The sequence below is a fragment of the Populus trichocarpa genome, chromosome 7 (genome assembly GCF_000002775.5).
Source record: "Populus trichocarpa isolate Nisqually-1 chromosome 7, P.trichocarpa_v4.1, whole genome shotgun sequence".
Taxonomy (NCBI): Eukaryota; Viridiplantae; Streptophyta; class Magnoliopsida; order Malpighiales; family Salicaceae; genus Populus; species Populus trichocarpa.
Genome location: NC_037291.2, coordinates 2,844,028 through 2,871,118, shown reverse-complemented (window position 1 = coordinate 2,871,118; position 27,091 = coordinate 2,844,028). Strand labels below are relative to the sequence as shown.

At 32.9% G+C, this 27,091-nt stretch overlaps 1 protein-coding gene, 1 long non-coding RNA gene and 1 pseudogene across 3 annotated transcripts; 1 reads left to right on the top strand and 2 right to left on the bottom strand.

Moving 5' to 3' along the window:
- The first annotated feature begins 6,676 nt into the window (after window positions 1-6,676).
- On the top strand, window positions 6,677-8,825 carry LOC7497732 (phenylcoumaran benzylic ether reductase POP1-like; annotated as a pseudogene).
- Window positions 8,826-15,639: 6,814 nt separating this feature from the next.
- Window positions 15,640-16,930, bottom strand: LOC7483143 (dof zinc finger protein DOF3.4). Its single transcript, XM_002310726.4, has one exon. It carries the CDS (start codon window positions 16,528-16,530, stop codon window positions 15,784-15,786), a length of 747 nt encoding a protein of 248 aa, XP_002310762.1. The 5' UTR covers window positions 16,531-16,930; the 3' UTR covers window positions 15,640-15,783.
- Window positions 16,931-23,969: 7,039 nt separating this feature from the next.
- On the bottom strand, window positions 23,970-25,277 carry LOC112328205 (uncharacterized). Of its 2 annotated transcripts, XR_002982888.2 has the most exons (3): window positions 24,465-25,101; window positions 24,228-24,327; window positions 23,970-24,137 (listed from the first exon to the last, which is right to left on the bottom strand). It is a non-coding gene; the product is annotated as an uncharacterized LOC112328205 (long non-coding RNA). The 2 variants fall into 2 exon arrangements; XR_002982887.2 differs by having other exon boundaries at window positions 23,970-24,327; window positions 24,465-25,277.
- Window positions 25,278-27,091: the final 1,814 nt, after the last annotated feature.

Below are 27,091 nucleotides of genomic sequence, written 5' to 3'. Positions count from 1 at the left end.
GGATCAGGAATGGTTAGGAATGGTATGGGTGGAAAGGAAAAGGGATTCTTGTCCTTTATCAGTAGAAAAAAGGAATGAGAGTCGCCACCTAGTATTTTGATCACTAGGAACCCTAACTAGTTCTAGAGTTTGAGAAAGGGAACTAATTGTGTAAAGGAAAGATATTAGCATCTCTAATACGTCTTACCTGAGGTAAGTTGTATTGTTTATATGTCTAATATAAACTAAGGTATTGTTATGTTTTCTAATCGTTGATCTGTCTAAAGTTTAAGAAAAGTTCTCATAAGTAAGGATATCTTTATCTTATCAGGTTAAGAACTTAATTGTTGTAATGTCAAAGAAAAGTTCTCATAAGTAAGGATATCTTTATCTTATCAGGTTAAGAACTTAACTGTTGTAATGTCAAAACAAAAATAAAAGAAACTATCTTTTTATTTAATATCAAGAATATATCTTACGTATAAGTTCATAATCCTGGATACTAATAGAAAACAAAATAATTTTTTTGGAATTTTTTAAATATAATTCCAGTTCTCATGACTTTAATAAACTGGTTATTAAATCCAAAAATGCATGCAAATACATATTATTATTTTTTAAATTTTGTATGGAAATACGATATAATTTTTTATATTTTTGAGAGACTTTATTGTATGCACACCTATAAAAACATATTTTTTGTATTTTTTTTTTTTGAAATGAGAATTTTTAGAGAATGTTTTTTGAATTTCTTGAAATTTCAGCGAAAAACGAGTACTTTGATATTGGATCAGTTTCTTACAGTATAAGTCCATAACCCCAATATGAAGTGAAAAAATTAAGGAAAACATGCAAAGGGCTCACAAATAAATTCAAAAAGGACCATGAATTTTTTTGGAATTTTCTGAGGGTTTTTAAGGGCCTGTTTGGCTGGATCTTAAGGTAAAGGCAAGTTTAAAACTAAAGGAAAGATATAAGGGTATGTTTGTCAAACACACCCTTAACCTAGGGGTTGGGTTGATTGGGCCTAAAGCCCAAACTTGGCCCAGTTGGTTGGGTCGGCTGAAGGCCCATCAAAATGTTTTTTTATGAAAAGGTAAGGTTGGACCCAGCCTAGCTGTATGGGATAAGCTGAAGGTCCCGCCCGAAACCACCAACCTGATTACTGGGTTGAACCTAGTAACCAAGTTAGTTATTTGGCTTGCTGCTGAACATGAATTAATTCACGTTCTGCATGCAAGTGAGGCGAAGAAGAAGACGTATAGAAAAGAGAAGAAGGTTACCTGGAATGAAGAGTTGTTGGTCATTGATGCTAGTGGTGGCTCATGGTGGTGTTGCCTATAATGGCAATTAGGAGAAAAAGTCGTTGTTATCAGTGAAAGTAAACTGGTATTGGTGGTCGTTGAGGGGTCTTTGATGTAGCCAAAATAATAAGGGAGAGAGGTTGGTTTTATAGCTGGAGGGAGGGCACTCTTCTTCTCTAGGCAGAGCCAAAGCGTTCTCTTTGCTTTTTTCTTCTTTTTTTTCTCTCATTTTTTTTTCTCTTTGCCTTTTTCTTCTTTTTTTTCTCTCATTTTTTTTTCTCTTTGCCTTTTTCTTTTTTCTTTTTGTTTTTTGATCCTCTTTTCCACATCTTGGTGAAGTGGTATTTATAGGGGCAAAGAGGAGCTGGACCACCCTATTCTTGTCTAAACGCATGCCAAAGAATAGGCTGGCTTGGCAGCCACTTTGCAACTACTCTAGAGGCGCCCAAAGGACTTGTTTCTCTACTCATTTCGGGCATAATGGCAGGCCATGAAATGGACGTGTGTTGTGTCGTGGTGTAGGGGGACGTGGAGGGGAGAAAGAAAAACCAAAAATATGGTGTAAATGAGGGGGGAAACCCTCTTTTGATGTAATTTATGCTAATGTGTGTTAATTTAATTTCATACAATGTTAGGGTTTTGAACTAGAGATTATGTTAATTAAATATAATTTGAGTTGATAATTAGGTTATTTTGTAAAATAATCTATGGTTTTTGGGTTGTTGTTGATTGTGAATTAATAAAATAATAATAATAGCATATATGAATTTTATCACTAATTTTGTTATGTTAATGAAATTTGATGAAAGTAGGTGTTCACAGATTAATTTCATGAATTTAGGTTTTAGCCGATTATATTACCATTATGGTTTTGTTGATAAATTATGCACTTTTATTAACCCTAAAATATTAATAAATTAGAATTGTGTTTTGTTGTATTGTTTGATAAAATGTCTGGTAATTTTGGAATATTATGTTTTCATAGTGGTATCACTGTTAATACCGACATTTATATCACTTATAATGGAGGGAGCCATAAATTCCTAACTGCTACGTTAAACATATCCCTTAACAAGTTATCTAGAATGTTATGTGATCAACTTGGCTAGAATATGTTTGAAATAGAAGTTGAAATTACTTGGAGGATGTTGCAAACCAGGGTCAGTCAAACTTGTTATATCGGTGTACCAATACATGACGAAAATGTGAATTCAATGTTTGAGTTTATGAGGATTAATGAGATTAATATGCAAGAGATCTATTTGCATGGTAGACCTAGATAAAGAAACTCTTCTAGTATGGAATTGACTCGCGTTCTAAATAACTCTTAGAGAACCACACAAGCATCGCGAGTAGCTGGTCCATCTAGGTTAGGTGGTAATGCAAGAAAACAAATATTGGTGCATGAAATTGTTAATATAGAACCTTACTTGGGAATGACATCTACTTCATATTATTATGGATAATCTGAACTAAGTGATGATGAAGATAACTATCACATTGATAGAGTGAGGTTGAGGAGGAAGATGAGGAAGATGGAGATGTTGAGTTAATTGAGCTTGTTATTTAATACATGACTCCTTCTACTCCTGAGTTTGAGGTTGTGAATGCATATGACCAATACAGATACAATGATTGGGCTAATAGTCGTAGGCATTCGGGCTTATCAGTTGATGAATTGGAGGTTAGAAAAAAAATTATGAGACAAGTTTGAACGTATCAATGAAGTAAAACGGTGTCATATAAAGAATTCATTTTTGTATAAGGTTTATCATTCAACTAAAACTTATATTAAGTTTCAATATGTTCAGGAACTAGTTTTTAGATGGTACTTGAATGAGGGATATCACTATAGATATAATCTATGGGAAATTTCAAAATTGAAAAATTGAAAGGGTCACGCACATGTCATAACCCTTTTATTTTGCAACGCCATCGTCAAATTGACTTAGATCTAATTGCTTAGGTGATGTTGACAATTGTGAAGATGGATTTAAGTACGAGTGTTACAATGATTTAAGGTACTGTGAAGAGGGATTATGAGCATGAAGTCTCTTATTAGAAGACATGGATGGCTAAAAAAAAATATTGGAATTGTTATTTGATACAAACGAAGAGTCATTTCAAAACCTACCTAGAATACTACTGGCCATTAGAGATTTAAATTTAATATCAATTGTTATTTGGGATCATAAAATGGTTGATGACAATAAAGTAACATTCGAGAGAGCTTTTTTTGCATTTGATGCTTCAATTGATGGGTTTCAATATTGTCATCCTCTAATTAGTATTAACGATACTCACCTTTATGGTAAATACAAGGCAAAGTTGTTGGTTGTTGCTGCTTATAATATGCATAATAGAGTTTATCCATTGCGTTTTGATATTATCAAAGAAGAGACAAACAATAATTGGAGTTGGTTTTTAGATTTGCTACATCAATATGTGATTGGAGATTATACTAGATTGTGTATAATATCTGGTAGAAATGTGGCAATTACAGCTTTTATAGCACATATTTTTCCCGAGCGTATTGGATATCATCAATATTGTTCATGATATTTTATGGGTAACTTCAACACTAAGTTGAAAAATGTTATCTTGAAAAATATATTGCGTAGGATGTGTACAAATCCTTCTAAATAAGAGTTTGACATTTTATATAATGATTGGTAGAGACCGATGATGCGATCAGAGTATGGTTAACAGTTGAACTTAAATAAAAATAGGCATTATCATATGATTCTGGCAGTTATCGTAATGACAATATGACCATGAATTTTTGAGAGGTTTTTAATAATGTTTTAAAAATTATATGTGGCTTGTCTGTATGTATCGACTATAATGCATATAATTTTTTTAATGTGTAATAAATATTTTGAAGATTTTTTTAGTCATGATGTATTGTAGCCTCCAAAGGTCCTAGCTGAAATACTTGCTAATACGGTAACTTGTAGATCACACTTGATATTTCTATTTGATCTTAGAGGCAAGATATTTCAGTCTAAGACACCTCTAACAACTGGTGTTCCAAGAGAAATGCGGGAAACAATTAGCATCAATGAAGCAATTTGTGCTTATGGCAAATGACAACTATATCATCAACCTTGTTCACACCTAATTGCGTGCTGCACTTTATGAAATATAGACTATGTGTAATTTGTTGATAATTTCTACTCCAACTTGTCGTACAAAATGCATACAATCCTTGTTTTTAACCCTTGCCCAATACACCATTATGGCCTGCATATACCGTTCTAGATGTGTATGGATATCCAACTAGATGGTGAATAGATAAAGGTCGAAGGAAATCCACTCGTCTACATAATGAGATGGATGCTAAAGAGAGGCACTCACTGAATAGATGTGGCATATGCGGTCAAAGGAATCATAACAGAAAAACTTGTGAAACTAGACAATATATGTTATTTCTTTTTGTTTATATATTTGTTTTAAATTATTTAAACTTCAAGTATTTTTTTTAATCCAAATATATGGATGTTCAATTGTATTGCAAAGACTAACAATTTATTGATATAAGACCTCGAGGGAGACATGATTCAGACTAGAGGAGGTTTTATTGCTTCTAGGAGTGCTGATAGGCAAGACCACCTGGTTGTTGAGGCAGGTCCTGATGTTAGAGGTTGTTAAGGCAGGTCCTAATGTTAGATCGGTTATATATATATAAGATCAACATCATTCTAATGATATTTGGAGTAAAGAGGTCAAATCTTTAGATTAGTAGCATTTTTAAATAACTATTTAAATTAAGCATGGTAAATTATTAAAATTTTAACGATTTTATATATAAGATCAATATCGTTCCGATGATATTTGGAGTGGAGAGGTCATATCTTTAGATTAATGGCATTTTTAAATAACTATTTAAATTAAGCATTATAAATTATTAAAATTTGAATGATTTTAATTGTTTAAATAACTAAATTGCTTGATTTTTAGGGTAGTGATCCTATAACACCTTGACTACATACCTTGATGAAGTTGCATAAACGTGTCTGCCTATTTGTTATCAACGCTAATTTTTATTAGATCAGCCAGCTGTATGACATACATCCTGATTACATATTGATTGCAACTTTGGTTTAGCGATGAAGGCGCAGGACACACTTTTTATTTACGCGTAGGTGAGATGATACCCACAATCCAAGATATTGTCATGTTGATCGGTCTTCCGATAGATAGAACCCCTGTGATAAGACATGAAGGATCGATTAATTGAGATGCTTTACGTGATCATTTATTAGGACTGGTGCCTCCCGTCAGTGTTTATAGGAGCAATTGCATCAAATTAACATGGTTAGATATAAATTTTAAAACTCCCTCAACATATGCGATATAGGACCAGTTAATTATGTATGCTGACGCATATACATGCAATCTTGTTTTTCCTTTTTTTTTTTTTTTTTATCTCTTCTATCTCTTGTTTATTTAATATTTTTTATGGATATCACTATTTTGACTATTTTCAACAGCAACAAGCTATAAATATTCTGTTTCTGAATCATGATACCGATTCTTCTTTCAACGCTGTCATTTAACCAATATTTAAAAAGAAATGGTAATAAGCAAAAATAGCTGATTACGACTTGCAGAATTTGAAGCCGATCGCACACGGCTGAACTCTAATAACAGGCAATTCCATAGGGTGAACAAAGGTTGAGGACAAAAACCCAATCTGCAGAAGCAAGCCACATTCAGAATTAACCACTAGAATCGTCGATCAAAATTAGCAACTCAAAACTCACGCGAGAGCAAAGACATTAACAACCCAAGGGCTATAGGATCAGGAGATCATAACCAACAAAGGAATAGACGTCAAATAAAATTTCTCAGCTGCAAACGTTACAGTGCAGCCATCACCTTCCTAAAGCAAGTGTGAAACAGCCAACCACAAATTCCGAAGAACCAGCCACCAATCCAACGCTGCTCAGCCAAACCAGAGCAAGAAGTAACCAACAGAGACTTTTAATCCATAGTGCAATTCTCTCTGCGTGAACAGCAGATGCAACATCATGACACTTAGGCCCTTATGTTTAAATTACCATTACGATTACCATATAATCACCAATGGATTTTTCCTGTTCTGACCGTCGACATACTGTTGCTATGTGGGGGCTTTTGCCAGCCAAAGCAAACAGGAAAGTCATCAAAATAAAAAGCTCATCATCAAAACAAAAGAATAGAAAGAATAGCTTTTGCTTTGAAAATTGACTTTATTATAATATATATATATATATATATATATATATATATATATATATATATATATAGACTACCATGATGTAACATTCCAGTTCACCTCGCCAGGTTTTACCCTCAGAATCATCATCACATGCGTCACAATATCCCTCTATAAATAAGCGACTCAATCTCTTTTACTCCTTTAAGCGTCAATTGTTCTCTTTAGCCACAAAGTTTAAGCAATGGCAGATAAAAGCAAGATTCTACTCATTGGAGGCACAGGATACATAGGAAAATTCATTGTAGAAGCAAGTATCAAGGAAGGCCACCCAACTTTTGTTCTTGTCAGAGAGTCCACTCTCTCTCTCTCTAGCCCTGCAAAATCCATTGTCATTAACAACTTCAATAATCTTGGTGTCAATTTCCTAATTGTAAGTGTTCCGTTACAAACTAAAATCATATGAAGATTCTGTACGAACTGATGTAGCAAATGTTAAGTGGTGAAACGTTAGTTACTGTCACATTGGTGTGTAAGAATATTTTGTATGATTTGTTTATTCGTGTGGTATTTATTTATGTTTGTTTTTTGTTTTGTAGGGAGACTTGTTGGATCATGAGAGTTTGGTGAAGGCAATAAAGCAAGTGGATGTTGTGATATCTTCCATTGCTCATGATCAGGTAGATAATCAAGTCAACATCATTGCTGCCATTAAAGAATCTGGAAATATCAAGGTAGGTAGTTAAATTTGTTTGAGTGGAAGAATTGGCATGTTTTCACTCTGGCCTCATACCGGACCCAGGTTTTATGTCCTTGTAATTCCAAAAGAAATGAAAAGAAAACTGCTTGGTATATTCAAATTTATTTATTCTTGAATGAATCAGGGTAGCTAATGAGAATTGTTTTTATTGCAGAGATTTATCCCATCAGAGTTTACAAATGATGTGGATAGAGCGCATATTGTTGAACCAGCAACAGGATTGGCTGCTTCAAAGGCTAAAATTCGACGAGCTATTGGGGCTGAAGGAATTCCTTACACACATGTGTGGCATCTAATTCTTTCGCTGGTTTCTTTCTTCCAGCTTTGAACCAACGTAGTTCTGGGGGTTTGGGGTCGTTTCTCCAATCACATGTTCAGGCTTCAAGCATTAGGAGCACTGCCGTAACAACAACTTCGAACCAACCTGGAGCTACTGCTTCCCATGGAGATAGACTTGTCATTTTAGGTGATGGAAATGTAAAAGGTAATAGCATCTTTTAGTATTCAATTACAGTGTTTTACTAAAGGATTCTTCTTGCTTGAGTGTCGTCCGTATGGAATTAATTAAACCCTTGGAGACTAACCTACCGACTCTGGGTTGTTTCCTGCACTGTGGTTTAGTTGATAGTCTAAACATTTAGCAACTTTTTCAAAGTATATGGTGGATTGCAACATGCAGGTCCATGCTTAACAAAATCTTACAGTTTCATCTGTTGATCTACAGTGGTTTTCAACAAGGAAGAGGACATTGCCACATACACTATCAAAGCAGTGGATGATCCAAGAACAGTGAACAAAATCCTCTACATTAAACCCCCAGCCAACATTATCTCATCCAATGAACTTGTTTCTTTGTGGGAGAAGAAGATAGGGAAAACAATTGAAAGGGTCTATGTTCCAGAGGAGCAAATTTTGAAGAATATTCAAGGTATGAATATCATCTCATTGACTTGGAATGTAAAATGTCATACCCTGGCAGAGGAAAATCTATTCATTTCAATAGCATCCTTCAGCGCTCTGTCAGCTTGAGTTGGATAATTTTTAGAAATACTGTTGTTCTTAGTTTCAGTTGTTCAAAGTTAACATGGTGAAGACAGCTTGACATTGCTTCTCCTCTCTTCGCAGAAACTTCAGACTTTCTACGCAAACTGACTTTAGCAATTTGCCACTCTTGGTTTGTGAATGGAGATCAGACAAACTTTGAGATTGAGCCATCATTTGGTGTAGAGGCTTCTGAGCTATACCCTGATGTCAAATACACTACTGTGGATGAATACCTTAACCAGTTTGTTTGAGTATCGGCATTAATTAAGCAGCATTACCTCAATCAATAGTGGGCCTCATAGTGTAGGGGGGTAAAGGTGGCTGCAATGCTTGCGTTTGTATTATTCATCATGGTGCTTGTGTTATACATATCTTATGGACCCGTTGAGATCTCTTTGATTTATCATGTTAAATTTCAGGATGGCATCTGCTTGACTCCAAGCATTACATTGTTGCTTCACCTCTGATAATTAGATTATGGTTGTAGCTATTGCACATTTTGCCTAATATGATGAAACTCGTGGAATTTTTGCAGCAAGTACCCTTGTTTCTTTGTCTGATACATTGAAAGTATCCATGCTAACTTGTGGAGAGCTAAAAGAAACATAAAGGGATATGAAATTGGGTAAAAGCCAGAAAAGCACAACCAATTTGCAATGCTTAAGTACTTTATATGTATAAAGACAAGATGAGTGTATTCGAAAGAAGTTGATCCTAGATCCTCCATAGCAGGCTCTATACATGTTTCAAGCAGAAAAGGAACATGTGTGAATATTACTTAGGAACAATAAAAAACTGATTCCACAATTTCTATATATCTATGAGGGTCTGGATCAGAAATCAAGGGGGTAAAGACCATAACATTCCTTCCCACTTCTGAAATCTTGAACAAATAAGGAAAACATGCAACTCTCTGACCTCTTTGGTGTCCCAACATTATTTTTCAAACGCTTTGTCAGGTTGTTATTATAAGTTTATGCATTAGCAACAGTCGCGATTTCCGTTCCCTCGCCGGACGGCCCTCTTGTTTCTGTCACTTTAATAATCTCAACTTCCTTTGCGCCAGCATTTTCTAGAGCAGAATAAGCCACATCCACTAGGGCATCAAGAATGTTTGTATATCCAAGCGCTCCATCTTGCACGATAACCTGATCAGTGTTAAGCAAAGCAAAGTGTAGTGGAGTACAAGCACAGTTCACGTTAGAAATAACTGTACACAGCGCATAGCAGAGGATATCTGTTGGTTTGTAGGAACTGGACAATATGTAGGATCAATGCAAGTGCATAAGATACCTCGAGTGAGTAAATGAAATTAAAATAAATCAACATTAATTGTGGAAATATTTTAATTATATATTAATATCATTTTTTTATACTATCAAATAAAATATAGTAATCAATAATTGAAAGGTGAGAACTGAAAAGGAAAGGGAGCTTGAGAAATCTATTTTGATTGAGTAGTTAATTAATTTTAACCATTGATTAAAAAAGTCATAAAATATGTTAAATTATTAACAATTAAATCCTTGTTATTTAGATTCTTGCTTCTTCTATATGTTAATTCTAGTTAGTGATGATATTTGATTCTAAAGAATAAAACCAATTTTATATTCAATGTTATCGTCATCAAATATTTTAAAACTAATTAACAAACCTCAATTATTGTAAAAATAAATTGGCAATTAATAAAAATTGAAAAAAGAGAACAACCTTTATTATATCATATTAATTAGATTATTAACTATCAATTATAAAACTTATATTATTATTAAAAAATCTCAATTAATCATTAATTAATCTTTTATAAGTTTAATGAAGAATAATTATTTTTACCACGATGATCATTTTTTACACTAATTTTTTTAAAAAAAATGTCAAAATCATAGGAATCAATCATTAATTATTGGGATATCGTATGAAAAATAAGAAAAACTAATCATTAAAAATTTGGTGAAAATTATATTGAAAACAAAATTGAAAAATAAAAGTAAAGGAAAGAAAACAAAAGGAAAAACGAAAAACAACAAAGAAGAAAAATGGGTCGGGGGATCACTAGGCCTACACCATGGGCTTGGTGGCAACTAGGCCCCAGCTATTGGGTTGAATGCACCGGAGGATTGCCGTGTTACCGCCCTCATCTTCTATAAACCATTTTCTCACCGGAAAAAATAGGGTTTAGTTTTAAGCCCCCATCCCACTCCATCTAATTTTTATCCTATTTTCATTTAAAAACACAATATAATCATCCTAAAGACATGCACGTAAGAATCTATTTTAAATTACACGTATGTTTAAAAATGTGATAAAAGTTACTTTTTAGAGTATTTTTTACTTGAAAATATATCAAAATAATATATTTTATATTTTTTAAATTTATTTTTAATATCAATCCATTAAAACAATTAAAAAAAAATACTAAAAACATTAATTTAAAAAAAAACAAAAAAACAACTATAAAAACACAGTTCAATCATGATGCTAAACAAAACGTTCAAAAACCACACCTAGGAAAAAAAAAATTGAACGTCGTCTCTCTTTCCTCCCTTCTCTCTTCTCCCTCCATGTTCAAAGACGTTGAAACATGAATGATTATATATAAAAGCATGAACTTTGTGTCACTACACATGCACCCTGACCTAAGTCCAAAGGTTAAAAGACAAACCATCTAGGTGGTGACCCAGTGGTAAAATCTTGGGACCAAGAGGTTTGCTCCCTCTGTGGTCTTAGGTTCGAGCCCTGTGGTTGCTCATATGATGGCCACTGGAGGCTTACATGGTCGTTAACTTCAGGGCCCGTGGGATTAGTCGAGGTGCGCGCAAGCTGGTCTGGACACCCACGTTAAACTAAAAAAAAAAAGGTGAAAAGACACAAGTTATTTTAAAAAAATCACTTAAAAATTGGATAAAATATATTTTATTTTGTTATGTTGTAAATAAAATTGATATTTGTATTAGGAGTGAGAAAAAAACCGATTAAATCGAGAAAACCGGAAAAAAAATAACCGAAAAAACCAAACCGAAAAAAAAATCGATTAAACCGATTAGAGTATTTAAAAAAATATCTGGTTCGGTTCGGTTTCCGGTTTTGTAATGCTTAAACCGAACAACCCGAACTGAAACAAACCGGTTCGGTTTAGAAATAAAAAAACGTTTTCTACCCATTAACCCTAGCAGATTACAGTTCACATAGCCGCCCCCTCCCTCTAAAACAAGTATAAATAACATATTTTCTTCTAACCCTAAATTTCAACATTCCTAGCCGCCTCTCTCCCTGCTCTCTGTCTCTCACTCTCAAATCTGTCTTCTTCTCCTTAGATAGCAAAAATCTCTCTTTCAAAAACCTATTATCATGTACATCTTTGCAATCAGCCAATCTCCCTAGCTTCAAATCAATTAGTGATGAATCCTGACTATTAGATTCCATGAGAGAATTCGAATGATTGGACCTAGATTCCAGTGACGAATTGGAGGCAATCATACAATAAAGAGAGCCTACTACTAGTTTACTTGAATCAATACCAACACAGCTACCACCATACATCCCCGCACCAGTTTTGCTTACCATGAAAGGGTTTTCTTTGGATTTCAGAGAAACCAAGATCTAAAAACTCTGCATTCTCAACAGTTTCTGTATCAATGCTATCGATGCTTTTCTTGTCTCTCATCTCTCAAATCTGTATTCTTCTTCTCCATGCTTTTTGATGATTTTACATTTCAATAACTTTTGATTTTCTCTTTGTTTTTTTGCAGTCAAATCCTTTTGTTTTGTGTATTTTTTTTGTTGGGTTTAACTTCTGGACAAGGAGAACAAAACAAAAATTGGAGTTGATTTTTTGGAAAATGGAAGCAAGTATAAAAATTTCGGTTTAAACCGTTTTGAAAGGGGAAAAAACCGAACCGAACCGAACTAAAATTAATTGGTTTGAACCAGTTTTCGGTTCGGTTCGGTTCGGTTCCAAAAATAAAAATAAAATAAAATCGGTTTGGTTGTTTATTTTGGTCCAAAACCGGACCGGACCGAAAATGCTCAGCCCTAATTTGTATCAAAGGAAATCAATACAATTATGAAGCAAAAATATATTTTTTTTATATGAGTTTTCCTTTTCTTATTAATGTCTATTTTTATTTTAACAAAAATAAATTTTGATACAAATTTGATTCATCGGTAGTTTACATATTGTGTAAACAATAAACCATAATATATTATTATTGTTATTGTTAACAAAACAGGTTATTTAAGAATTGACCTTTATAATTTATTTTAATTTGTTTTTTATGGAATTGCTACAATCTTATAACTTGAGTCGAAAATTTAACATATTAACCTGAGTCAATCTAATACGTTGCAATCTTAATATTTTTTTTAAAAAAATAACATTCAATATATCATCATATTAATATTTTAAAAAATATTTGATACACTATATATATTATATTTTGAGTTTATAATTACAAAAGTTGATAGAAAACACATTATCAATGGTTGGAGGAAAAACAAAAACGCTACAAAAGATTGATATGACCTGCAACACATCCTAGGCCAATGATCTAGTACAAAGCACTAAAACGCATGGGGAAAATGGTGTTTTACATGCCCTGTAGCACCTCTTATAATTCACTAACTTCCACAGTCAATTTTTTTGTCCCAAAATAAATTTTTTACTTCGCTCTTATAGGGTCAAATTGAAGGCTGAGTGAGATTAAATGACAAGGAATCAAAGTAAAAAAAGTGGAGAGAATGGGTAGCATTATCAAAGTTTGAGTGTAATGTTCATTATAGTCCCCAAACTTTCCAATTTTTTAAAAAGTGGAGAGAATGGGCTCTTCAAATTTTGAGATTTAAGAACAAAGTCAATTTTAAACCAAAACTTTTTTTTTTCATTATTTTTATATCCCTGGTTTGAGAAATGAGAGAGAGAATTGCTAGATTTCAAGGGTAAATAGAGAAAATCATCATTGACATTGATTCCCGCCACCAAAATAATCAATCCTGGTATCAATGAGTTCCACTCAGTGAGGAGAGTTCTATTTGAGTGTTTTTTCACCTTAAAATAACCAAAAACAATTGATCTTGGCTCTGGAAGATTTTTTATTTTGATGGATTTCAATTCCTTATTTTGTTATGTAAATATGGAATACTCATGCATAAAAGTCTATCAAGCAATAAGTATTAATAAAAAATCTAAACTTGCCTAAAATATATAGAAATATATAATCTAAATATTCCTAAAATATTTATCTATAATAATCAGATAAACATAATATTCTCTCACCAAACTAAAATAAAAAAATATCAAATGAACAGAAAATAATAAATCTCAATATATGTGTGTGTTTAATATGATCAATATAGTATTATCTTACAAAACAATATAAGAAAGATCCTATAAAAAAAACTAATAAATACTAAATTCTGATATAGATACATAAAATTATAATTTTTCAAAATATATACTTTTTATTCGTTGACTTTAAATTAATTATTTTACATTTTTTTTTTGTGTTTTTCCCTATGATAGATTTATGATTATTAGAATTTATTTTGATTTGACATAAAAAAACAAAAAAAAAACATAAAATAATTAATTTAAAGTCTACGAATAAAAAAAACATATTAATTGTAGAAAAAAGCATGCAAAAAAAATATCAAAATAAATAGTACATTTATAAACTGTCATGACACACAGAAAAAACATAAAACATCAAATTTTGATTGAATAAATTCATAAATTAATTGAAAAAAAAAACGTTATGCTCACTGATGAGGTACCAAAAAAATTGAGATACCAAAAAAATTGAAGTAATTTAGGAGCAAAGCTTAAGTGTTGGATGAGTTGTTAATCTAGCAATTTGATTCATTCTTTCTAATTAATATGGCTAGTGTCTTGTAAGTCAAGATGACTAGAACTTTCAAAAGGTTTCCTTTGATAGATTTGTGGACTCTTATATGCTCAAATAAGTATATTTTTAGAGAAAAAAAGAACAATAATATTTTAGAGAAATAGACCATAAAAATATGTAGGTTAAAAATATTAAAAAAGAAGAAATGTGAACCTTTTACCTAGGTATTTCAAGGGATATTTATAATTCATAAACCTTATTCTTTTGCTAGAGTGGAGGGGTTAGAAAGTTATTTCACCTTTATAAATTAATTTTGTATCATAAACTGTGTTCCACTTTTATCCAGCTAAGAGATAGAGACATGGTAGGCCATGGAAGACTTTAATGGACCTAATTGTGTTAGTGGAGATTAGATTTGTTTAATTAAGTCTATTTGTTGATAAATAATCGCTTTAAAATTTATGTAAAAATTTATAAAGGTGTGACATTAGATTTGAGCATTATCTTTGAATCCATGAATGTAGTGGATCTGGCCACGCGTTAGGCCTAGACGAACATGGAGTGTCCAACCATGCCTAGGTGCGATGGTAAAAAATCATCGAGCTTAACACCCTTGAGAGACACACGTCAAGCCTACCTTATCGACTTGGCAACCTGTCAGGCCAAGCTTCTGGACTTGGCAGCACCTACCATGAAATATTATATAATCATAAAAGAGATTGTCAATTAAGAATGATAATTTCACTTAAATTCAAATAATATAATTGTTTTAGATAATTATTTTCCTTAACAAATAAAAAGTAAAGTATAGATATTGTCCAACCTACTCAAATTTAATACACACACACATATATTACATAAAACACAATAAATAAAATATAAATATATAATTTTTTTTGTTCATTGAATAATGCCTAGGTGTGGATGGATAATTCATGAGCGGGATATAGGCCTGGAAATAGCTTAACTCTCGTAATCTTATTGAAACTATAATGCCTAGGTGTGGATAGCATAACTTTTAGTGGGCCTTCGAAGTAATAAATAATAAAATTAAAAAAAAAGAGTGGGGGCTTTGACTCTGAAACTCCAAATTCATTAGTTTAACAATTAATTTGAACAACATCATAATACTTTTTTTTTTTTTTCTTGACTTTGCCTTTAATACTCCCAAAAGTCTAAAATATGAGGGAAAAGCAGGTGAAAATCCCAATACTCCCATTAAGACTTTTTTTATTAGTATTTTTGAATTGTATGATATATTAATATAAAAAAAAAAAAAAATCAAAATCACTCATGATACTCATCAGGAATCATTGAACTTGGAAGAGGCGGGCAAATCAGTGTCGTCAAAGGAACTGAAGAAGGCCATGTAATGCAATCATCGTAAGTACATGTAAAACAAATAAGGACCATGTTAAACTACCAAAAGGAGAGGGCACATAAAGTAACCAAATCACATCTCATAGAGTCAAACTCCAAAAAAAAAAAAAAAACAAAAAAAAAAAGTCACAGTAATTTTAATTTTCTTTCTAATTTCAACCCTAATTTGCTCTCTCAACACTTGAATACTACATAGTAACTAAACCCTGCAATCCTTAATTAGGACCAAAATCCAAAAGAAAAAAACAAGAAACACCGAATTAACATACTGCTACATCATTTAAGACCATTCCCAGGAGTTGAAATAGCAAGATCAGGCCAAGAAAAGCAATCCCCGCCGACAAACCCATTTTCCTGACCATTCTCAAACTGCCATGTGTTGCCCAGTCCAGCTGTGACGGCAGCCCCACCATTACCACCTACGGAAGCGCCAACATCTCCCATTCCCGGAAAAGGCCACAGCCCTCTTCCAAGAGCGAAGTTCACATCTTCAATCCCAGGCCCAATTCCAAGACCAAACCCATTAAGAGCCAAGAACCCAGCTGGGCCTTGAGTATTCAACAAAGAAGTAAAACTCCCACCCAGACCACCACCGTTACCCTTCCCATCACCACCACCAAAGTGGACGGACAAACCCTGATTGGCTGTGAGTGGGAGCAGCACTGGGGTAGCAGGCAGTGGTAAGCCATCAATATTAGTGCCTGTCATAGGACCCATGAAGGAGGCAGGAGAAGTAGCTGACGTACGTGACCTTTTAGCATTTTTCCGAGTGCCACCACCAACAGGAATGTCCCGGAGGGTGCCACCGTGAGTCCAGTAACGGCGGCAAGACTTACAGAAGTGACGAGGCTGAGAGAAGTTGTAGTTGTTGTAGTAACAAAACTTAGTATTCGTTGAGTCACAACGTGGACATGGCAAGTGCTCTTGTTCTTGAGGTGGTGCTCCTCCTGGCTTAGTTAAAGTTGCAGCTGTCGATTGTTGTGCTCTCCTTGCTGCTTCGCTGCTTGATAATTCTGCCGGCATTTTGGCTTTTGGGGGCAAAGAGAGTGTTGGAGGAGTGAGTATTGGTTATGTTTTGTCGTGTTTGAAGATAGAAAGAAGAGTGATTTTCTGTGAATGCGCGTGTAGCTTGTGAGGATGTGAAATGTGGGTGGCAAGGGGGTAAAAGAGGGGAATTTATGTAGAGATAGATGGGAGAGGGAGAATCTGAAAAATTCTGAGGGTATGAGGAGAGGGTGCGGTGCAAGGCAGGGAAGAGAGAGAGAGAGAGAGCAGCAGCAGCAGCAGCAGCTTCAGCAGCTTTTACAGTGTTCTGTTATAGGGGTAGCCAGGCACGACATATTCAGTCGGCTCCAGAAACGGGTTTCTTACTGGGGTCAGCTAGTCAGCTCTAGCAGCTTAGGTATGCGGCTTCTATGCTTAGCTCTCTCTCTCTCTCTCTCTCTGCGCTTGAAACAAGACAATATTCCTACTACTGCTACTGTTTTTGTTAGTTGTAAAACTCGTTAGTCTTGAAATACTACACAATTAGGATTACTACTGTCTGCCTAATCTTTTCTTGGTTTACGGGGTGACTAACGGATTTCATCTCCAGTTTTCGGATATACTACAAGAGTACAGAATTTACAAGCTTTTGGTTAAGTGATAAAAATTGTTTTTTTTTAAAATATGATTTTACTTGTAAATATATTTTTTAAAAATTTATTTTTTATATCAGTAAATTAAAATAATTTAAAAATATAAAAAAATAACTTAAAATTAAAAAGATTTAAAAGTTTTTAGAAACTTAATCCAACTTCAATCTCAAACACCCTCTTTGTGTGTTGCTAAGTGCTTTATATTAAAATTATGTTTATTTATGTTTTTTATGGTTTATATGCACATTAAAAAATATTTAAAAAAATAAATTAAACTATGTTAGTACTTGTACACATTAATGGAGTCTCGTAAATGAAGATTGTGTGCTATTAAATTATATATACAGAGAGAGATAATTGTGCTAATTAATTGAATTGGTACACTAAGGTACCGATTCTTTTGTTTAATCTACAATGATGTTGTTTCTTTGGTGGTGGGGAAGGGATGTGATGAGTTAGGTAGAAGCATTGGCATTATTAATCTAGTAGGGCCCTTTAATTCTTGATTGATTTAAATTTGCTAGCAGAAAAAAGGCTGAGATTAGAAAATTAGAAGAAAAAACAAAAAGAAAATAGATTGTGTCAACAAACAGAAGCCTAGATCTTGACGAGGATAGAAGAATTGGATTCAAACCAAGGTAGCTAGCTACCCTCCAAATTCCAATAATTCAAGCATTTCTTGCTCTTAAGGATCAATAATACAAGCATTATTAGAGAAACATAGCTTCTTTTTTCTCCTCATTAGGTTGTCCTTACACCTTAATGCAATTATAAGTAATATAATTATATTTATATATATATATATAGGACTATATAGGTACCTAACAAATTATTTCAAGTAAAAAGGCAATTCCGTTGCCCTTAAGATTGCATGCAATAATTATCATCATGTATTGTCGATTTCAATACTATATAATAAATCACAGGCAACCTTTTTTTTTGTTTTTTTAGTGCGGTGATTGTTGTTTTTCAAAGTATTTTTTGCTCGGAAATACATTAAAATAATATTTTTATTTATTTTTTCAAAAATTATTCTTAACATCAGTAAATCAAAATAACCCAAAAATATAAAAAACTTAAATTTTAAATAAAAACAAAATTAAATTTTTTCACGAATATCATCTAAAACGCAATCCCAAACTACCCTTGAACATGCAAGGAAATCCCGACTATATATGCTTACAAATACATCATACAATATACACATAGAACAAATGCAATCATTTGAAATAGATTTCACAAGTAAGATCTTTGTCAACTTCTGATAAAAAAAAAAAATTAAACAAACCAATATCTTTGTCAACTTTTTTCTTCCATGGTCAGAGCTAGAATGTTTCGAACCCAATTTTTAAGCAAAGAAAACCAAACCCAACAACAACATAGTAATACTACAAGTTCATGCAACACATTTCCCACCCAAACGCACAGATTTTGTGGTGGGCTACACACGATTCCAAACATGATCCCCACTCTAAATCTATGATTAGTAAAAAGTTGGATAGAAAAATATCATAGGATGGCTCCTTGGCTAATGGTGGCTCCTTGGCTAATGGACAGACGACTCAGGCTAGAGAGAGAGCCAAGAAAATTCAAGAAGCTATAAGCGTGAGAATAGAGGACAGGAGTTTTGAGAGATTGAGAGGGACTTTTGATGAGATAGAAGTAGAAGGAGGAGGGTGGTGGTGGTGGTGGTGGTGGGACAGAACCGACAGAATCATAGATGTCGGGCAGCGTGGGATACAATAATTGGGTCTTCCCTCTGATTTCGGACGCGTCATGTCCGCATCAGATTCCCTTCCTCCGTACCACTAAAACTAGCCTATGCCTAGCTCTCCTGCCCTCCTCTCTCTCTCTCTCTTATTACTGCTAACATCAATCTCTCACCGGATTTCACGCTCACTGTTCTCGTTACCAAACAACACTGTTTCCTTCTTTGGACACACATTATCCCTTACCACGCATCATCACCCTTTGATTGTCATCAGCTCATGGGGTGTGTGATGACTCCAAATCTGATGTGTGGTGTTAATCAATGTCAAATTAAGCCACATTTTGTTGTCAAAGATTGAGATGCTGCTGTTGTTTCTGCGGTGGAATTTTTTAGTTTTGATTTATATTGAAAAAAATTAGTTTTTTTATATGTTGATTTAAAAAATAAAAAAATAATTTTTGATTAAAAATAACTTTAAAAAACAATCACTGCCACAATATCAAACAGGCTCTGAATATAATAAGATATGTTTTTTTTCAAAGTTGCATGATAAAAAAAATTCAAAATAATACAGTTGAGAACTTATTTTAAAAATAGATTAGTTTAAAGGTCATAGTTTAAATACTTGCAATTTTAAAGTTGTATGTAAATTTAAATATATATGGATAAAAAATTTATTATAATTTATAAAATAAGAATTTGACAAAACATGAATAATTCAGTTTAATATCTTATATATTAAATCAAATTCTTAACCCATCTAACTTAAATATTCTACAATAATAATCTAAAAATTCAAAATTTAATTTAATTCAAGTGTTATGTGACAAAATAAAAAAAAAGTAAGAAATTGAATATATTGCCACACAACACTATATGTATAATAAAAAAACTTTCAACTTTTGGATTATTGATTTAGAATATTTAACTTACATTGGTTAAGAATTTGATTTAATCTAATCTTATTTTATTAACTAAGTTTGTTGAATATGAGTTGTTGAGTTGATTATTTTAGTAAAAGTTGATGACTCAGATGGAGATTTGTTACAAGTCAAGACTCTTAAAGATCAAGGATATCAATCATAATCATGAGAAAAACACCTAAAATATTTAATTTTTAATCATTAAATTCTTCACTTTTCAAAAAGCTATTATAACACTTTATTGGAAGAAGCTAAAAAACCCTAATGATGTTAAATAGGAAAAATAAACTAAGAAAAATATTTTTTTAAAATAGAAAAAAAATTAAAAGGTGTAGTAATATTGAATAGAATAACAACAAAATCAACTTTTATAAAAATTTATTTATTTTTCTAAAAAAAGATCATGCATAACTTGAGTGGCTAAAAAAATTAGCTCAAATAACTAAAGTTATAGATCAGACATGTAATTTTATAGTCATATATATCAACTATGACTCTTCAAAATGTATTATTTTTAAAAATATATATACATCATGTTGCTTTGAAAAACAAAAAAAACTCTAAGATACTGTTATTTCATGCATGTTAACTACCAACAAATTGATATATTAACATAATCCAACATGCATTTCAATGGATTGGGATTTGAATTGATGAAGGTATATTATAAATCCTGCCATGTTCTTGCTAATTCCCACTAATGTGAACATCGTCAAGGGCAAGAAACTCTCTTGTCTTTGACAATATAGACTTTTATTTCCTGATGTCTTGTTTTTTTTTCACTTCTAGAAATTACCAGTTCGAGTCTCGTAAACTTTAAAGTCATTAGAAATTTACATAGTTATTAATTTTAAAGCCTGTAAAATTAGTTAAGGTATACGCAAGTTGGCCCGGACATTCACGTTAATAAAAAAATCAAACAATACTTTTTTTTTATTAATGTGGGTATCCAGGCCAGCTTGCGCTCATCTCAACTAATCCCACGAGCCCTGAAATTAATGATTATGTAAACCTTCACTGTTATCATATTAATAACCATAAGACTCGAACTTGAGATCACAGAGTAGCAAGCCTCTTATCCTAAGCTCTAGACCATCTACTATATTAATATCCCAACAATACTTGTTGGACGACGAGGCCATATATGGATCACATTAAACAATTTCCATAATTCACTGTCTTTCTTTCAATTTCACCTCCAAACAAAAGATGTTCACAAATCTTAATCTGTCAACTAACACCTTTATGTAGTCTTCAGGTCATGGGATAGGGTCTTTGTAGTGTTTTCACTCTGAGTCTGTGTAAAGTGAAAACGTTGTAGCCATTGTCATATTGGCTACCCTATTCCTACCTCCTAGCTAGACCTTTTATTTTCTTTAATAAAATGGAATTAAAAAAATGACATGTATTTCACTCACCCATGATGTAAGCCCTTCACATGGGATAAATATCTACAGGGATAATTTAATGCCATTATTTTTATTTATTTTTTATTTATGGTCAAGCATGGTCATTTACGTTAGGGTTTGATAATTCAAAATGTCATCTCAGTCGATTACAAAGTATTGATGAGGAAAACTTGGTAACGAAACAGAAAGAAGATCAGTCTTTTGGGTCCCTATAAGATGAACAAAAGAGTTAGAAGAAGCATGGTTACAAATTTGACCACACATCAAAGAAAGACCAGCATGGATTATATATATATAAAAGACCAAAAGAAGGAATTCACTTGAATTTCCACCACAAGGATATCTTAGCACTTTTATAGCTCCTTCATTGAACAGGAAACAGAGGCCATGGCTCGCCAATTCCGGTTTCAAAACTTGTGAGACGCGCCACGAACCAAGGATAGGGCTGGCTGGCTGGCTGGCTGAGCTAAGCTTTTCATAGTCATGCTAGTTTGTGGTCAAAAAGCAAGTCCCTAGAGAAGGGTAAGATCGATGATGTGGGGGGGGGGGGGGGGGGGGGGTGGGGTCCCAAACTATGAACAGAGACACCTGTCAGCAAAGGACTTGAGGTGTCGGTAGATGGAGGTGGGTCATGGCCATCGGAGTGGTGGTTTTGATTATCTCTCTCTCTTAACCCAGAGGCACGCGAGGGCTGAGAAGCCATCTAAATGTCTCCTTGGCACGATCATATGTCGCTTTCAGTAAAACATTGTTGAGTTGATCAGCCTCAGACTCGGCCTCCCTTCGTAGCTAGCACCATGTAGTGTAGAAGTTCAGTACTGTGTTATTCGGTCGCCCATAATAACTGACAATCTGTCCTTTCCTCCTCCATCATCCTCCCTGTTCTTTTCTTCAGATTGAAACTCTGTTCCCTCCTTTTCTTTTTGGCATTTTCTTGGTGCATTATGATTCCATCACATGGATTTTAGTTGGGATGGATTTCTTAGTCCCAGGCTTTTCATCTTCCATCAAACGTGAATGTCATTATTGAATTGGTTAATATCGATTCCTTCGTGTATAAGACAGTGTTTTCGGTGGTGGGTACAGCGTTATTCTCGCTCCTAATATCAATCAATATCTCATTTCATTTCATGCGTCCCTTGTTTTAAAACTGGCTATAGACTATAGACTATAGAATGGTCCCTGAAAAAAAATTAAAAAAAATTTAATTTTGATAAAAAAAAATCAAATTGATTACATCAATCCAGACTCAACTAAAACTTAATCATTAATATATTGATTTTTTTATCAAAACAATATCATTTTAATTTTTTATGTTTTAAATAGATCGATTTCTAACCTAATCAACATTGATTCACCCCTCAACTTATGATCCAAACTTTGCTCCAAGTCCACCAAGCCTTAAAACCATGCATGCATGGCATTAGTATATGCAAGCAAAAGAAGAAAACAACCCATGCCTTTTAAATTCTAATGCCTACAAGCAAATGCCTTCTTCAAATAATAACCTAAAAGAAATGATAGAGAGGAACTTTTTTTCTTTTATATAAATTATAGTGAGGAACTCAAGTATGGCAATGGAGGGATTAGTTGTTAGGAATATTGGTGAGCCTAAAGAGTGCAAAGATGACCCAAAGAACAAAAGAAGTAGGAATCGCTTATGATTGAGTTGGAATTGTTTTTGAGGCCTAATGAATTGGTAATGGAACAAGAAAAACTAATATTTGTTATATTTAAACTTTAATTAATAAAATCAAGAAAAACTTCCACTCTTCCAGGCATATTCGTAAAAGCGTAATTTGAAAAGGAGGAAGGGGGTGATGGCTATTAAGGTGGATCTAGAAAAAGCCTATGATAGGCTTTGATGGGATTTCATTAGAAACACTCTCATATTAGCAAGAATTTCAAGAAGCATAGTGGGTATCATTATGAAGTGCATTGAAACTACCTATTTAAGTGTCTTGTGGAATAAGATACTGTTCGTCATTGTGTTTGTAACTACGTTTCATCAAATTTTGAATTATTTTTTTTTTTGCTAAAATTGAGTGCGATTTGTATTTTTTGGATCGTTTTGATGTGCTGATGTCAAAAATGATTTTTAAAAAATAAAAAAACATTATTGGCATGTATTTCGACACGAAAAACTATTTGAAAAGCAACCGCTACCACACTGCCAAACACACACTAAGAGTCCTTTAGAAAAATTCCTTCTTGCTATAGAATCCGTCAAAGGGGACCCCTTGTCTCTTTATATCCTTGTGCTATGTTTGGAACACTTGTCACAACTGATTCATAGAGAAGTTAGCCTGGGTAATTGGAAACCATTCCAGGTTGGTAAAGAAGGTAAACAAATTTCCCATTTATGCTTTGCAGATGATATGTTATTGTTTGCGGAAGCAAATGAGGGGCAATCGCAAGGTTATCAAAAACGTATTTTTGACACGGCACGGAAAATATAAAATAAACTCGGATCGTAAAAACGAATCGTAAAGTCGTAAGGAATTTTTTTCAAAGTATAGTGATGATTGCTCTTCAAAGTGGATGAAGAAAAGTCAAGAGAATTCGGTTATTAGTAAAATTTTACAAAATATTTGATTTGCATTACTCTCTTTACAACAAACTCTACCTTCCTATAATTCTTATCAATATGCATGGATTTTATTATTATTTTTTTGCCTAAACATGAACAGCATTTACTAGTATACATAAATGTTTTTCCCAATTACACCTAATTGTAAGCCAAAAAATATAATAAGAATAAAAAAAACAAGAATCTTACTTCTGCAACAAAAGGCTATAATTTGCCCAATTGCTTGTTTAGCCATTTCACTTGCAAGATGCAACCAGAGTACGAATTAGCAGTGAACCACATCCTAACCATGCAACGATGCAGAAGGTGATTTTTTTTCTTGATACATGATACGTTGTCCTTTAGCTTTACAAAAATATACTACAAGTTCCAAAATGACAGCACAACATGAAATTAGAATTCAAACTCAATTTAAAATACAGGAGTACCTAATTAGACAAGATTACAGACCTGTTCAAAAGCAGGAAAAGATATCCAATCAGGAAAATTATCACCACATATTTTCTTCAAATCATCTCTGTTGAGTTCTGAGAAGTTTTATATCAACTGCCTACAGACATAAATTCGAGATCGCATTTAACTTTCCAAATTCAATGCACCTCACAGTATTTTCAAGCAACTTCTACGGAACAAATAATAAAGAGAGAGAAAGGAAAATGGCTGGTATCTCAATCAAAATTAACGAACCTTAGCAACTCTTTTGGTGCTTTGGTACTGCATTATGTGTTTCCATCCAGGCATCCAGCCATCAACCCGATTCCAAAGATGATCCCCAAAAATATCCCTGAAATCAGCCCCATTTCCCCCCGATTCCAAGTACAACTAAACCTAATCCACCAAAAAGAAAAAGAAAACATAATGACAAACAAATTAGAAAGAAAATAAAAATCAAATAGCGATGCATTACGTTTATGAATTGCTATTGTTATTGTATGGAGAGGTTGAGGAGAGGAATTTGCAGTTGATAAAATAGGTATCAGAGAAATGGAGGTAGAATCAGTTATGATTGCTTTACGCTAAGATAGTAATACTGATACTGCGATGCCCCTGAGAGTTTGTTTGTTTTCTCTCTTTTAAAAGTAACGATTCCTTTCTTTCTTGAGTGGGAGATGCAAGCATTTAAATATTACTCCACGAGAAAAAGAAAAACTAATGGAAGAGCAGAGGGAGGGTCAGGTATGGCGGAGGAAGGAGAGCGAGATCGCTGTTGCCTGCCACTGTTGATGAGAGGAAGCAATGACTCGTCGATCTCAGAGATTTTCTCTTCAGAGATAAAGAATTTAGGGTAAAACATGGATGAGTGACAACTGGCATGTCGTTATTGGTTTGAAGAAAACATATATTGCACTATTGCAGTGCAGTGTATGTTTTTTGTTGAAATCATTAAAACGGTCCTGAAATCATGTTTTTACGCAATTTCATCTGATTTTAACGATTTGTACTTCAATTTATGCTAGGCTGGGTTATGGGTTGTGATTACAGGGCTAGAGTTGGCTTGGTCATTTGGCTTGCGCAAAATTATTTTAGAATCTGATTACGTGGTAGTGGTGGGTCTGATCAAGAAACAGTTTTGTGAAAGTTGATGCTAACTTCGCCTTAATTAGCAAAGCTCGAGAAGCTCTAAGTAGAGATTGGAAAGTTCAAGTGCAACATACTTACAGGGAGGCGAATGCTGCTGCTGATTGGCTCGCTTACTTTGGTCTTTCCAGACATTCATTGTTTAGGGATTATTCGACTATTAATGACCCTCCAGAGGGTTTGTATTGGTTTTTATATTATGACTTGATTGGAACTGTGTTTCCTAGTTCACTTTAGTTTTGGGCTTTGGCCCCGATTTCTACCACAAAAAAAGATTTAAGATTAAGAGAGAAATAATATTTTTATGTATTTTATGTTTGAGTTTAAATATATTTATGCATATGCTTGATTTTAGTCCATAAAAAATAAAATCAAACATGTAATTAATTATTTATTACACCAAACAAAATCTAAATAGAAGAGTATATAATTGAAAGAATAAAAAATTAAATTGAAAGGGTGCTCACGCAACCTATATTAGTCAAACTTTCCTACTCTTTTTATGTGCATTAATGTGATTTTAGACATTAAGTTTCATTTATTCAAATTTAATTAAAAATTTATACATGAAAATTATAAAATTAAGTGATGAATTATTTGATGTGTTTATGTTAGTTCAAAATAATATTGAATCAAACTTATAAGGTATGTTGAAGAATTATGATCAACTTTGAAATTGAGATATATTTAGTCAACAATTAATTACTTTCTATACTAAAATATTTGGAGTTTTTGCTTCACTACTCGTATGAACAATGAAGCTTTTGACTTTGTTTTTTTGTTTTAAATTTTTTTCTTTAATTTAATCTATTTATAGCAAAATTAGATGGAATCAATTTTGAAATTATGGTCAAATTATCAAATTAAAAAAAGAGATAACTAAAATTTAAAACTCAAAGAAAAATATATGCCTAATTCTAAATTCTTGATAATTTTAATTTAGATTCAAAAATTTATTTTTCAATCCCTGACTTTGAGAGAAAAGAAAGAAAGCTGCCTGAAAACAATAAAGAGAGAAAAAGAAATCGGTTTGACCATTTTTTGATAATAAAACTTATTGTTTTTTGTGTTAACATATTTCTTTTAATGAGAAGAGTTCGATGATGGTGAGGTTTTCCTATAAATATGTCTGTAAAAGGAGATTAGGTTCTATTTTGATTTTTTTTTATTCAGATCATTTTTCTTTTCTTTAGTTGATTTTAAGGTTGGTAAGTGATTTAGAGATATTTTTATGGTATGGGTTCAAAAATGGATTTTTAGCCTATAAAACCTCATCTTGGATCTTCCGGCCACCTTTCTAGCAACAACAAGTGATGTGTTGGCTATATTGTTTTTAAAAAAGCAAGGGCGGATGACATGTCATCCACTAAAAAAAACATTCATGCGTGTTTGGCCACCTAAGCTCGTGCACCTAAGTTTTTTTTTTTCAATTTCATTCATCAATTTTGGATTTTTATTGATTTTCTTTCTTTTTTTATTTAATTTTATCCTTCAATATTTGGTTGATTTTTAATTGTTTTTCATAATTTGTTTTAGTTTTTTTTTTATGAGATTGTTGTGGTCTCAAATAAACATCACCGTATTTGGTTAGTGTTCTATTTTGCAAGTGTTTGTTTTTAAAATTATATAATTAAGTATAGAATAATATACAAAAATATTAAGCCTAATAGAGATAATGACTTGGATCGTGGATTTAGCGGTTTAAGTTGTGAAGTCTTGGTCTACCTAGTATAAGT

What these genes read in the sequence shown, in the direction of transcription:
- LOC7483143 (XM_002310726.4), bottom strand. Translation starts at nt 16,530, where the DNA reads ATGCCGGCAGAATTATCAAGCAGCGAAGCAGCAAGGAGAGCACAACAA.